The sequence below is a fragment of the Scyliorhinus torazame genome, chromosome 30 (assembly GCF_047496885.1).
Source record: "Scyliorhinus torazame isolate Kashiwa2021f chromosome 30, sScyTor2.1, whole genome shotgun sequence".
NCBI classification, from domain to species: domain Eukaryota; kingdom Metazoa; phylum Chordata; class Chondrichthyes; order Carcharhiniformes; family Scyliorhinidae; genus Scyliorhinus; species Scyliorhinus torazame.
Window position 1 is genome coordinate 28,677,123 of NC_092736.1, and position 15,108 is coordinate 28,692,230.

Sequence of the window (15,108 nt, forward strand, 5' to 3'; positions counted from 1 at the left end):
AGAGGAGTACTGCTAATTATCAACCACAGTTTTGCCTGGGATCCCAGTATTGGTGTTTCCAACCATTTAGACTTTTTCTTTGAGGTCCCACGGAAGTTTTTTTTTTTAAAAAAAAAAAAAATTTTTTTATTTTTTTTTATTTTAAAAGTGGACCCAATTAGTTTTTATTCCAATTAAGGGGCAATTTAACGTGGCCAATCCACCTACTCTGCACTTCTTTGGGTTGTGGGGGCGAAACCCACATAGAACATAGAACATGCAGTGCTGAAGGTGGCCATTCGGCCCATCGAGTCTGCACCGACCCACTTAAGCCCTCACTTCCACCCTATCCCCGTAATCCAATAACCCCTCCTAACCTTTTTGGTCACTAAGGGCAATTTATCATGGCCAATCCACCTAACCTGCACGTCTTTGGACTGTGGGAGGGAACCGGAGCACCCGGAGGAAACCCACGCAGACACGGGGAGAACGTGCAGACTCCACACTGATCCAGCGGGGAATCGAACCTGGGACCTGACACTTGTGCTACCGTACTGCCCGACACGGGGAGAATGTGCAAAAGCGGTCCCACTGAAATTATGGTGGAAGATCAGGGCACCCATGCCTGTGAACATTCAGGACCAATAACTGCACCAGCGTTCCCAGACTCTCCCACATATTTGAAGAGTGTTAGTAATGAATTCAAAATATGTAGATTGCCAGCAGTGCTGTCGAACTGCAGAGTTTGTGATGTACTGTGTTACTTCCATTGAACATGCAACACCCTGCTGATCTGATTTGAAAACAAGTCTGTGCCTAAATGCAATTTTTTGATTATTTCATTGGATGTGTTGTTGTTGGAAAGGCCAGCATTTGTTTCCTATCCCTAAGGGCAGCACGGTAGCATTGTGGATCGCACAATTGCTTCACAGCTCCAGGGTCCCTGGTTCGATTCCGGCTTGGGTCACTGTCTGTGCGGAGTCTGCACATTTTCCCCGTGTCTGCGTGGGTTTCCTCCAGGTGCTCCGGTTTCCTCCCACAGTCCAAAGATGTGCAGGTTAGGTGGATTTGCCATGATAAATTGTCCTTCGTGTCCAAAATTGCCCTTAGTGTTGGGTGGAGTTACTGGGTTATGGGGATAGGGTGGAGGTGTTGGCCTTGGGTAGGGTGCTCTTTCCAAGAGCCGGTGCAGACTCGATGGGCCGAATGGCCCCTTCTGCACTGTACATTCTATGATAATTGCCCTCGAGAAGGGTGTTGAGCTGCTTTCTTGAACCCCTGCAAGTCCATCTGATGTCGAAACACCCACATTGATGTTAGGCAGGGAGTTTCAGAATTTTGACCCAGTGACAGTGAAGGAATGGGGATAAAGCTCCAAGTTGGGGTGGTGTGTGATTTGTAAGGGGACTTGCAGATGGTGACTTTCCTGATGGTGAATTGGCCATGTTAAATTGCCTCTTAACTGGGGGAAAAAATAATAATCGGGTACTCTAAATTCATATAAAACAAACATGGCAGCCCTTCGTTGGATGTAGGATCTTTACATCCATGGCAACATTGTAGCACAGTGGTTAGCACTGTTGCTTCACAGCACCAATGTCCCAGGTTCGATTCCCGGCTTGGGTCACTGTCTGTGCGGAGTCTGCATGTTCGTCCCGTGTCTGCGTGGGTTTCCTCCGGTGCTCCGGTTTCCTCCCACAAGTCCCGAAAGACGTGTTTGTTAGGTGAATTAGACATTCTGAATTCTCCCTCGGTGTACCCGAACAGGCGCTGTGGTGTGTCAACTAGGGGATTTTCACAGTAACTTCATTGCAGTGTTAATGTAAGCCTACTAGTGATAATAAAGATTATTATTATCTTAAAAAAATATTTTTTTATTGAAGAGTTTTCATTTATAACAAACAAAATAACAACATGGATAAACATATATTACAAAGTACAGTATCAGTAAAAGCAGAACTAAGTATACAAAACCCACCCAGGAAATGACCACCCTCCCCCCGACAATGGGAACTAAAAAGTAACCCGTCCCCGTCCCTCCTAACAGCTGATTAGCCCTTTAATGTAGCAAATGAATAGCCGCCACCTCGGGTAGAACCCTTCTCTAGATGTAGAAATTCCGTAAGATCACCCAACCAGACCGAGGCACTAGGCACTGCACCATCCCAGCAGAACTCGCCTCTGGCGATCAGCGAGGCAAAGTTTACATCCATCTTCAAGGGAAGATGGGGTTCAACATCTCATTGCCTGCTGTCACTTCTAACAGTGAAGCATTCATTCAGTTCTGCACAGAAGTGCTAGTTATGTACTCCAATCACCAGAGTGGGGTTTGAACCCACAACCATTTGCGACGCAAGAGTGCTGGCCACTGAACCATGTCTGACACCAAGAATAATCTTAATTCATCGAGGTGGGAAGGAATGAGAAGCTTACCAGGACTGACTGACTTGTTAACGTCTGGCACCCGCATTGATGGATTCCTTGACTTAACGATTTCTTGAGGTTTGTCGTTGATAACTGTGTTCAGAGACTGATCTTTCTTTCCACAAGTGTTGACCCAGGTTGGCCAAGCATCCCATAGATCGTCATCTCTCCATCCCTCTCCCTTCAGTCACGAGGGAGGGAATCTACAAAACCTTGGGTTCACTCGTGCTGGAAGCTGAGAAACTATGACCAGAGATGAATTAACTTCTCATTACTGCCCAAACAACAATTCCTCTGATTGGGCAAGGACCTTTGTGCAGATTTTCTGCCAATTGCAATACGACTTCAGTTAAAATCTGCTTATAAATTACAGCCTGCTCTGGTTCTCTTTCTACCATCAGGCAGTAGGTAAGCAGGACTGTTTCTGCCCTGGTATAGCAGCTGGAGCAAGTACAGTGTCTGGAAGCCAATTCCTGATGTGTTGTGAAAGTGTGCCTTGCATCAAAACTACTTTGGATAGTTCCTGGCCCCCTTTCGCCTTCTGAAAGAAAGCATTTCCATTTCCATAATGCCTTTCATAACTTCAGGATAACCTGGGAAGGCCTTCCAACCAATGAAGTATTCATGAAGTGAAGCCACGAACCATGGCAGCCATATTGTGAAGAACAATATGATAATGACCAGACGTTTAATCGCTGTTGGTTGAACATTGGCGGGACACCGGGGAGAACTAGTCTTCGGAACACAGCCATGGTATCTTTTGCATGCAAGGGAGGGCAGAAAATGTCTCGGCCAAAAGGCAGCATCTCTGACAGTGCAGCACTCCCTCAGTCCCTCAGACAGCAATAACAGCCTAAATATTGTGCTCAGGGTTATTGGGACTGAAATCCACATCTTTCTGACTCCGAGGTGAGGGAGCCTTGGCTGACGCACCCAAGTCTGCACACCTGCACGTGTAAGTGGCTTAATTGCATATAGGTGAGTGCGGCAGAGTTGGCGGCCAGGTGAGTTTGTGGATGTTCGTCATTTTCACTTTGTAAAGTCCCTCAATCTTTCGGTCAAACTAACATTTATTGGATCCGGTGTGCTCCCTACCAATAGCAGCGACGGAAACCAAATCTATAATACGTTTTAAAAAGCAAAGCAGACAGGTATTGGCAAAAGAAAACTTTGAAATGTGATTTCGAGTGGGTAAGCCATCACGGCAAGATCGGCCAAATAGCCACCTTCTGTGAAATTCTATTATTGGATTGAACGAATTGTTCAGTGATGGGAAGTAGCAGCTCTCTCACATTTGATACTTCCCGGTGAGTGTTGAGGCTGAATTGTAAATTGGAGTATACAAAGTAAATGTTTAAAGGCCCGTTTGTCGCTGATTATTAAGTTTGCGGTAACTAGAAAATGTCAGGCAGCACGGTGGCCCAGTGGTTAGCACTGCTGCCTACGGTGCTGAGGACCCGGGTTCGATCCCGGCTCTGGGTCGCTGTCCGTGTGGAGTTTGCACATTCTCCCCGTGTCTGTGTGGGTCTCACCCACACAACCCAAAGATGTGCAGGTTAGGTGGATTGGCCACGCCAAATTGCCCCTTAATTGGAAAGCAAAAAATTGTGTACTCTAAATTTATTTTACAAAACTAGAAACTAGCAGTTTAGAAATGCTCTCTCTATCCTTTTGATTAGTGCATTATCAAACACTCTGGTATTTGATATGGCAGCTTTACCTTCCTGTCGACTTGTAGTGTACTGTAACTAGAGTTTTACATCAGTACATGCTAACTGATTGGTGTTAAGATTTGAATGGTTGAATATGGTTTGAATCCAGCATTCAGCAGGATTTCAGTTCCAAAATGTAGGTTTCTCAAACCCTGATCAACAGGTTGCAGGGCAAAGGGAATATTTCTCTTGGGCATCAGTTGCCAAATAGTTGCCCCGTAGCAGAAGATTTCCTGTTTCAGTATGGAGGGAGGGAGAAAAGAGGAGATGGCTCCTGTTCTTAATGTGTCTGATCTGTTTCCACAGCTGAACCGAATGGAGTATGTCCACTCAAAGAGCTTAATCTACAGAGATGTCAAGCCGGAAAACTTTTTAATTGGAAGGCAAGGCAATAAAAAGGAACACATTATCCATATAATAGACTTTGGTTTAGCCAAGGAGTATGTTGATCCCGATACCAAAAAGCACATCCCGTACAGGGAGCACAAGAGCTTAACGGGCACTGCAAGATACATGTCCATCAACACTCACCTGGGCAAAGGTCTGTCGTCTCAGCTGCAACGTATTTTGGGTGGGGCTTGCTTGATGCGCTCGGCGGGAAAGCTTGCATTCATCTTGAGAGCCAAATCACTTCACTGTTCGGAGGGTGATTGTTAGTTGCGGGGAGGGGCGGGGGTGGAATCGAGAAAATTATTTCGGATCTCGGTGTAAAATACAATGGCGACATTTACAGGCGGTGGCCTTTAAAGAAAGGGGAAGAGCACTTCTATGCAGCCTAACCTATTTAATTATGATTTTTTTCTTTGTCATGCGAGAGAGTTTTGTGCGCGGGATTCAATACCTTTTCGATTTCACATCCTTTCAAGTTGCAAAGAGACGATGATGGATTTTCGGTGATGGGATGCTGAACACGTTTGCATCAAGTTACAAAAGTGTCCCAACTAGTCCGCAAATGAAAAGTGTCTTGGTAGTTTATGCTAGCGAGCTTTGCTTAAAAAAAACCAATGTTATTCCTTTTCATTACTTGCTTTTTAAAAGTAAATTTAGAGTACGCAATTCATTTTTTTCCAATTAAGGGGCAATTTAGCGTGGCCAATCCACCTACCCTGCACATCTTTGTGTTGTGGGGATGAAACCCACGCAAACACGGGGAGAATGTGCAGACTCCACGCGGACAGTGACCCAGGGCTGGGTTTGAACCTGAGACCTCGGCGCCGTGAGTCAGCAGTGCTAACCCACTGTGTCACCGTGCTGCCCTTTTTTTCATTATTTGTTGACCCTTTTTGACTCCTCTCATCTTCCCTTCACCAATCGTTGCAAAGGCTGCACACAATTCTCTGGCATGGGTGGCTGCTGCCATTGGCTGCTCCAAGTTGACAGAGGTGAATTCACTGTAATTTCTCACTTTCTTAGCCCACTCTCCATGACCCTGGCAAACATCCTGGAATCCCATGCATTTAAAATAGGGCTTGACTTGTCACCACCCTGGCCTTGCAGATAATCTAGAATCCAGGGTGTTAGATTGACGAGGAGTGGAGATCCTTCTAGAGTTTTCGAGGCATTCTGGGGGCATGTGGATCGGTGGAGCGGAAGTCCTAAATTATTTTGCTCCCAAATCTCCTGTTATAATTTTCCAATAAGCTATAAGATAGCCAAAAAGCAGCAGTGTTGTAATTGAGTATATTTAATGAACTTACCGTGGGATAAATACTCTGTTAGTAATTCAGAATGTACAAAGGGGCAAAGGAAAAGATGAGGGTCAGCGCTGGCAGGGTTCATTCAGAAGGTTGTGGGTTCAAGTCCCTCCACGGATTCAAGCACGAATTCCAGCTTGGCATTCCAATGCAGTACGTGCACCATCCGAGATGCCACCTTTCTGGTAAGACATTAAACCGATGGGGTAGCACAGTGGTTAGCACAGTTTGCTTCGCAGCTCCAGGATCCCAGGTTCGATTCCCGGCTTGGGTCACTGTCTGTGCGGAGTCTGCACATCCTCCCCGTGTGTGCGTGGGTTTCCTCCGGGTGCTCCGGTTTCCTCCCACAGTCCAAAGACGTGCACGTTAGGTGGATTGGCCGTGCTAAATTGCCCTTAGTGTCCAAAAAGGCTAGGTGGGGTTACTGGGGTACGTTGTAAGTGTGGGCTTAAATGGGGTGCTCTTTCCAAGGGCCGGTGCAGACTCGATGGGCCCAATGGCCTCCTACACTATAAATTCTATGATTCTATGACCCTTCTATTGAATGCAGAAATCCGATGGCCTCTGCACTATCATTTTCAATCTTTTAGATGTTGCATGTACTCGGGATAAAACCATCTCTTTCTTGGCCGCCCATTTAGAATTTACAAGCCTGATGTCAAGTGGCTGAAGCTCGCGAATAGAGTGTGTGCGTATCCACAGTAATTCTCCCTTGTCGGAATGTGCCAACTCATCAGCTAAATGCATTCTTGTTTTTCCCTAGAGCAAAGCCGGAGAGATGACTTGGAGGCTTTAGGACACATGTTTATGTATTTTCTACGAGGCAGCCTCCCCTGGCAGGGATTAAAGGTGAGTGTTATGTGCACTTCCCTGAGTTTGGCATTGTACTGACACGATATTTAACAATCCATTTAATCAGTAATATCCATATGCGTAAAAGATTTATGAACTGTAGTAATTGGTAATCTAAGAGGGACTTTTTATTTTAAGGTAATTTCCGGCAAAGAAATATCTTGCAGTCTGTAATTAATATATCCTTGATGGGTGATCTCATCAGAAATTAGTTTTTGTGTGTATAGCAAAGAACAATTGATTAAAATCACCCCGCACCACCCCCCCCCCCGGAATCCCATAATTTTATAGATAGTGATTGTATCTGCAATAGGCATGAGAAAGTCGTTGTTTGGTAGTACAAAACTAGAGTATTGCTGTAAAAAGACATGTTGAAACTTATTGTCTTGCACTCGTTGGGACACTTTGCAAGAATAAGGGGGAAACAACAATCTATCCTGTGTGGGAAGAGAGTGCTGATTGTTGGCAAGTGGACTCTGATTGGTAGAGGCATTGCCATGGAGAATGTACCAGTTGAAGGTGACTGACTGCCAACCGTCAAGCAGCTTTGACCTAGTTGGTCAGGCAATGGCAGTCACTTATTTTGTTCAGCTGAATATAGAAGCCAGAATTTTCTATAGGTAAAAGTGATGGGTAAAAGATAGCTATTTAGCATTAAGCCCCTGGTCTATTAAATACCCATTTTAAAACTCACTCATAACCTCAGGTCATTTCAAAACACATATTCAGCGTGACACAGCATAATTCATTTCAAGACAGTGCAACATTAAGATACACAATGTAACAGAAACACAAAAACCATGATAAAACAAACACTTTTCACTAAGCTAATAAATACATTTTTCAAGACCGTGTCCAAGGACAGGGCAGGCTCCATGGCAACGGCACAGTAACCTAAAGGCGCTATTGTCCACAGCAAGAATCCAGTTCAAGCAGCTTGCGATAAGGAAGCCAAATCGCATTCCATAGCTCATTTAAGTTAAGTTGCATATTAAATGACATCGAATCAAACTTATTTGATAACCCAAACCAATTAGGATTACATCGGGGTATAGTTAGATGGCTAAAGACATATGATTTAGTATAACCATGATAGTTCGTACGGCCATATTCCATTCCGGAATCAATCTAAACTTTGACTTAACTATTCGCTGTCTCTCTGTCTTTCATATTTCACTTTCTAACTCTGACTTTTGAAGTTATTGCAAGCTGTTTGCCGTAAGCAAGAAAATCATTTCTGTATTATTTGAAAGTTGAATTGTCTACAAGATTGCTTCTCTTTGAGTCCTTTTGCTAGCTGGGCTTATTAGAGAATAAGACTTTAAATGATTCTCAATTGTAATCAATAGAGACTTATTTGCACCTGAGAAGTGTTAACTCAAATGTCTACTGAGTTTTAGTGTTCGCAAGTGCCACTAAATCCGCATGGTAGATCTCGACAGGCGCAATGTGTGTACATGTTCCTTCTGTGTGCCAAGAGCAGGGCCCTGTGTATTAAGGTATGTTGCTTCCAGTACACACAACACATTGAAGATTACTTCACAAATCACGGAATCACATCTAACGTCATACACCTTGACACCTTTAGAGTGCTTGACAGCAGCATCTTGTTAGTGGCAAATATCAACTTGTGTTGCTACTGCATAGCAGCAACCTGAAACAGCTAGCTTCACCTGTTGCACTGAGATACCTTGCCTTTCCAGGGTGACCTGAGGTAGAGTGGGCACTTTTCAGGGCCGAAATAAAAGTCCTGGGGCCCATTCATACATTTGTGTGATATGCGGCACAAAATAATCTGATCAGGGTAGCCATTATCCCACAGGATGCCTTTGATGTGCCCTATTCCAGCATCAAGCTTGCACAGTGAGCAAATGGTTGCCGATAAGGTTCACAAGGTTGCCGATAAGACCAGTGTTCTAATGTGTGGAGTTCTGAGAATCCCAACACGTATATTGACCAGTGAAGGTAGACCAGTGGTAGAGAACCCCTTGCCGATTTCTCAGCTAGTAACGTCAAGGAAAGGGAGCTCATTTGACTGCCCTATTTCACAGGTGAATTTTTTTTTAAATAAATGTTTTTTATTGAGATTTTCAAACATAGTTCTCCTTCCAGTTTGTGTTCCTTCGTCGTTCCCCCCCCAGTCTGGTTCCCCTCTATTGTTCACACCCCCCCCCCCCCAATCCCCTTCTATAGCTCAACTTTTCTATTGTATTTAGCTACCCTCTCTTGCACGTATTTACAGGTGTACACAATGAAGAGAAAAGAAAAAGAGAAGATAATACAAACAAGATTAAAAACAAGCACGCTATATAATTAGCAAAATCACGTAAATAAATAAGTATAAGAACAACAAGGTGTGGGGAGGTCAAAACTGGGGAAGTGTATATACATCGAGATGCTGGAGTGTCAATTATACATGTCTTGTGTCAGTTTTCGCTGTTGCTGTGTGTTTGCCTCTGCCTCGGCCGTCCATCGTTTCTTCCTCCTGTACTTTCTTAATCTCTGTTGCTGTGTTCGTCATGGTCTTTGTCATTTCCTGTGTTCTCCTTCCAGTTTGTTTTCCCTTGTCATTCAAAGAACAAAGAAAAGTTACAGCACAGGAACAGGCCCTTCGGCCCTCCAAGCCTGCGCCGATCCAGATGCTCGATCTAAAACTGTTCCCTATTTTCTAAGGATCTGTATCCCTCTGCTCCCTGCCCATTCATGTATCTGTCTAGATACATCTTAAATTACGCTATCGTGCCCGCCTCTACCACCTCCGCCGGCAATGCGTTCCAGGCACCCACCACCCTCTGCGTAAAGAACTTTACACGCATATCTCCCTTAAACTTTTCCCCTCTCACCTTGAACTCGTGACCCCTAGTAATTGAGTCCCCCACTCTGGGGGAAAAAGCTTCTTGCTATCCACCCTGTCTATATCTCTCATGATTTTGTAGACCTCAATGAGGTCCCCCCTCAACCTCCATCTTTCTAATGAAAAGAATCCTAATCTACTCAACCTCTCTTCATAGCTAGCGCCCTCCATACCAGGCAACATCCTGGTGAACCTCCGCTGCACCTTCTCCAAAGCATCCACATCCTTTTGGTAATGTGGCGACCAGAACTGTACGCAGTCTTCCAAATGTGGCCTAACCAAAGCCTTATGCAACTGTAACATGACCTGCCAACTATTGTACTCAATACCCCTTTCGATGAAGGAAAGCATGCCGTATGCCTTCTTGGCCACTCTATCGACCTGCGCAGCCACCTTCAGGATACAATGGACCCGAACTCCCAGATCTCTCTGTACGTCAATTTTCCCCAGGGCTTTTTCATTTACCGTATAGTTCGCTCTTGAATTGGATCTTCCAAGATGCATCACCTCGCATTTACCCGGATTGAACTCCATCTGCCATTTCTCCGCCCAACTCTCCAATCTATCTATATTCTTCTGTATGCTCTGACAGTCCCCTTCACTATCTGCTACTCCACCAATCTTAGTGTCAACTGCAAAATTCCTCCCCACTCTGGTCCCCCTCTATTGTTCTTTCTCCCCTGTCCTCTCTCTTTTCTCCCCCCCCCCAATCCCCCTCTGTAGCTCAACTTTTTTTTCTATTGTATTTAGCTGCCCCCTCTTGCACTGTTCACCCCCCTCCCCCTCCCCCCTCCCTGTCTTTCCCTCCCTCTTTCTCTTTTCTCATGTTTTGGCTACATTCCCCTGGATTTTGGCTATTTGATTAGTTATCAGCTTGTTCGTTGGCCACAAACAGGTCCCGGAACAATTGGGCCAATGGTTCCCATGTTCTGAAGAAGCCATCGCCCGACCCTCGGATGGAGAATTTGATTTTCGAAAGGGAGGTGGGAGGCAAAGGCAAAGGCGTCCGCCCTCCTCCCCATGAAGAGATCTGGCTGGCCTGATACCCAGAAGACTGCCAGGCATGGCTCCATCCTCACCCCTACCACTTTGGAAATTGCCTCGAAGAAGGCTGTCCAGTACCCAGCAAGTCTGGGGATAGACCAGAACATGTGGGTGTAGTTGGTCGGGCCTCCTTGGCACTGTTCACATCTGTCCTCGAAGAAGGCTGTCCAGTACCCAGCAAGTCTGGGGCAAGACCAGAACATGTGGGTGTAGTTGGTCGGGCCTCCTTGGCACCGTTCACATCTGTCCTCCACCTCCGGGAAGAACCTACTCATTCGTGTTCTTGTTAAGTGGGCTCTATGGTACCACCTTTAGTTGCATTAGGTTGAGTCTTGTGCACGTGGAGGTGGAGTTGACCCTATGCAGTGCTTCACCCCAGAGTCCCCACCCTATTTGGAGCCCCAGGTCTTCCTCCCGTTTCTTCCTTGTTGTGTTCTATACAGTGCCGGCCCTCTCTACCAGTCGTTCGTACATGTCGCTACAGTTTCCTTTTACCTCGGATGTCTGCGTCCAGTAACTCCTCGAGTAGTGTCTGTCAAAGTGGTCGTGGGTACGTTCGTGTCTCCTTCCGTAGGAAGTTTTTAACCTGCAGGTACCTTCGTTTGTTGTCCCTAGCTAGTTGAAATCTTTCCGTCAGTTCGTCCAGCGTTGTGAACCTGCCATCGGTGTATAGTTCCCTGACTGTCAGTGTCGTCCCCGTCCCCCCCCCCCCCCAGTCCTGTCTCCACTTTTTAAAGGTGACGTCGGTGAGCGCTGGTACGAACCTATGGCTGTTGCAGATGGGGGCTTTATCGGACATTTCGGTCTGGCCGGATTGCTGCCGTAGTTGGTTCCAGGTCTGGAGGGTGGCTATCACTACCGGGCTGCTGGAGTGTTTTTTGGGTGGGGGTGGGAGTGCTGCTGTGGCGAGGGCCCGGAGTGAGGTGCCCCTGCAGGAGGCCTCCTCCGCGCGCACCCACTCAGCTTCTGGCTCCTTAATCCATCCCCTTACTGCTTCTGCTGTCGCCGCCTCGTGGTAGTATTGTAGATTTGGGTCGGCCATCCCTCCCCTGGACTTTGTTTTCTGTAGGACCTTCTTTGGGATCCTAGTATTCTTCACCCCCCGCCCCATACAAACGCCATGATTAATTTGTCCAGTGAGTTGAAAAAGGCCTTGGGGGATATAGATCAGGATAGATCTAAGTAGGAAGGGGTACCTGGGCAGTGCGTTCATTTTGATCATCTGCACTCGCCCCGCGAGGGAGAGTGGGAGTGTGTTCCATCTCTGCAGGTCCTTTTTGACTTCCTCTGTCAGACTGGTCAGGTTCCATTTGTGGATCCCTGTCCAGTCATGAGCGATTCGCAGGTGAATTTCAGCACAGGGTGGAGCACATTATGTAAGGAAATTATTACACGGTTTGCGGATTTAAATCGTTAACGCACCAACCTTCTACTGCGAGGGGTAGGAGGTTAGATGTCATTCCATTGAAGGCACGTTTCTCATGGAACCCAGCAAAGATGTTTGCGAGGGCTGGGCCGAGAGGGCATCCCATGGCAACACCATCTACTTGGGCACACATGGTGCCGTTAAAGCTGAACTCAACTGCGCGCGAGTTGCTGTGTTCACAAGTTCAATGAATACGGATTCACGGAATGGAGGCGGGCCTAGGTCGTCACGATACAAATTCGGCCACATTTGGAATACTGTGTACAGTTCTGGTCACCACATTACCAAAAGGATGTGGATGCTTTAGAGAAGGTTCAGAGGAGGTTCACCAGGATGTTGCCTGGTATGGAGGGTGCTAGCTATGAAGAAAGGTTGAGTAGATTAGGATTATTTTCATTAGAAAGACGGAGGTTGAGGGGGGATCTCATTGAGGTCTACAAAATCATGTGAGATATAGACAGGGTGGATAGCAACAAGCTTTTTCCCAGAGTGGGGGACTCAATTACTAGGGGTCACGAGTTCAAGGTGAGAAGGGAAAGGTTTAAGTGAGATATGCGTGGAAAGTTCTTTACGCAGAGGGTGGTGGGTGCCTGGAACGCATTGCCGGCGGAGGTGGTAGAGGCGGGCACGATAGCGTCATTTAAGATGCATCTAGACAGATACATGAATGGGCGGGGAGCAGAGGGATACAGATCCTTAGAAAATAGGCGACAGTTTTAGATAGAGGATCTGGATTGGCGCAGGCTTGGAGGGCCGAAGGGCCTGTTCCTGTGCTGTAATTTTTCTTCTTTGTATATCCGCCGCTTCCTTAAGTGGACCATTGATGAATCGGCTGACTATGTCAAATAAGCACATGGACACAGCACTGCTATCGATATGCAAGTCCTGTATGGCCTTCGCAAATGTGAAAGAATCCTTGACCGTGTCTGTGGCAAACCTGCTTAGAACTGATTGTAACAATTCTCCCAACTATTTGACCAATTCATGATGTGTGGATCCAGTCACAGATATAAGAGAGGGTTGCAAAGGGACGTCGCTTTTGTGTGCCTCGGGTAGCCCATACATACACGGATGCAGTGAGCCGTGAGGATGAACCCTGTCATATATATATCATGGCAGCTCATCGTTCTTACACAAGCCAGCAAGTGTTTTTTTTCAATAAGCTTACTTTCGAGTAAGGCTGTCTGGTCATGTTGAGCGCCTGACCGAATGGAAACAAGTTTTGGCGTGTAATTTGTTGATATAACCGTGCTTGTTAAGGATGATTATTCCCATCCCTTTGGCAGGTTTACCGATCTGTGTATCCGGGTTGGTCTTTAGGCCTTGCAGTGCAGTAAGATATTTGCTTTGCATGTGAAAGTCAGACATCTTTTTCGGAACCCCGCAATATGGATTCGCTAGACCAGCTGGGCACGCTTTCGAGGATTCGGTGTCTTCAGTGGACGTTGGCTTGTAGTGGGATAGTTGGGAATAGAGGAGTTTGATGGCGGCAAAAACCTCTGCGCGTTTGATTTATCTTTTATTCGTTCATGGGATGTGGCCGTCGCTGGCCGGGCCAACATTTGTTGCCCATCCCTGAGGGCATTTAAGAGTCAACCACATTGCTGTGGATCCAGCGTCACGTGTTGGCCAGACCGGGTAAGAACAACAGATTTTCTTCCCCAAAGGGCATTAGTGAACCAGATGTTTTTTTTTTACAACAATCAACAATGGTTTCATGATCACCTTTAGACTTTTAAGTCCTGATTTTTATTGAATTCAAATTTCACCATCTGCCGTGGCGGGATTCGAACCTGGGTCCCCAGAGCATTACACTGGGTCTCTGAATTACTAATCTGCTGACAATACCATTACACCACCGCCTGCCCTCAATTTGGGATGAAAACGCACCAAAATTGAAACCGTGCGCAGCAGCAAACTCCTCGCTTTCTGATGGTACATGGGCAGAAAGATTTGTTACACGTTTAGTGGCGTCATTAATCGGGTTGACAAACTGCTTCCGCTTCAGTGGGTTTATGGTGCGGGGACGTGTTTCAAACGGGTACTGCGATAATCTGTTGAAGCAATACAGCGGCATAAACGGATCAAATAGTAAAGCTTCGACATGTCTCTTTTGTTTTCAGCGACACTTGCAAAAAGTACTGAGGCGTTTGAACCGTGTCCTAAGCTATGTAATTTGCTGTATAACATTTTTCATGGAGATTTTATTCTCTTTGGGCAGTATCTGTAACAGTCGTGACCCATGAGCACATATTCATGCAGGCAGCTTAATGATGCAATATTGTTTCTGAAGGGTATCATAAATACTGTGCAGTTAATTGCTGAAATTCTTAAAGGCGTATGATTCGAAAGTGCTTCCTGACTCGGGCATTATAAACTTCTGATTGCAGGATATCATCATTACAGTTTTCGCTTGAAGTTGAATTCAAACTGTTTTTGAGGAGCCCTGCGCACCATCTGTGAGGAAATAGAAGCAGCAAAGAAAAGGTTAATTTGTGACAACCCAGACATAAATCCCACCGCCCTGCTCGTCCCCATAATACTGCATCTTTCTTTGATGCAAATGCATATTTAATTTTCTCTTAAAAGATGCAATGTTCTCTGCTGCAATCAGTCCCTGTGGTGAAGCGGTTCATACTCGGGAACTCGTGTTGCATAATGTCTTTTTGATCTCTCCCCTCCCGGTCGATTGTATTCAATTGATGACCATATTCCTCACCGATTTTCCAACCAGAGAAAACAGTCTTCCTCGATCCACTCAATCGGAGCTCTACGCAAGTGTAAAAACCTCCCTTAAATTTCCTGGCAACCTTCTCTGCACTGATCTGGCAGATGGATTTCAACAGAGGCAAGCACGACATCATCCTTCTTGGACCGTAGAATGGTTACGGTGCAGAAGTAGGCTTTTCGGCCCACTTGTGTCTACACCAGAAAGCATAGCACTTGCAAAAGCATAGACTTGAGTGTTATTTAAATAGTGTTCCATTAGGAACAATGGCGATCTAAGAAATCTAGGGTCCATTTGTAGTGGTTTGGTACAAATTTATTTGAAAAATTAATGGAATGTGAATTTTAATAACTAATGGGGCTAGAATATGATTGGGAGGATGTTCTGCTACAGTT

At 45.8% G+C, this 15,108-nt stretch overlaps 1 protein-coding gene across 8 annotated transcripts in view; it reads left to right on the plus strand.

Moving 5' to 3' along the window:
- LOC140404474 (casein kinase I-like) overlaps positions 1–15,108 on the plus strand; it is a 291,996-nt gene that overhangs the window by 206,545 nt on the left and 70,343 nt on the right. For all 8 annotated transcript variants that reach the window (XM_072493070.1, XM_072493065.1, XM_072493073.1 and 5 more), the window contains 2 exons: positions 4,422–4,656; positions 6,573–6,658. In XM_072493070.1, coding sequence (XP_072349171.1) covers positions 4,422–4,656; positions 6,573–6,658 — 321 coding nt within the window. The remainder of the gene's footprint in view (positions 1–4,421; positions 4,657–6,572; positions 6,659–15,108) is intronic.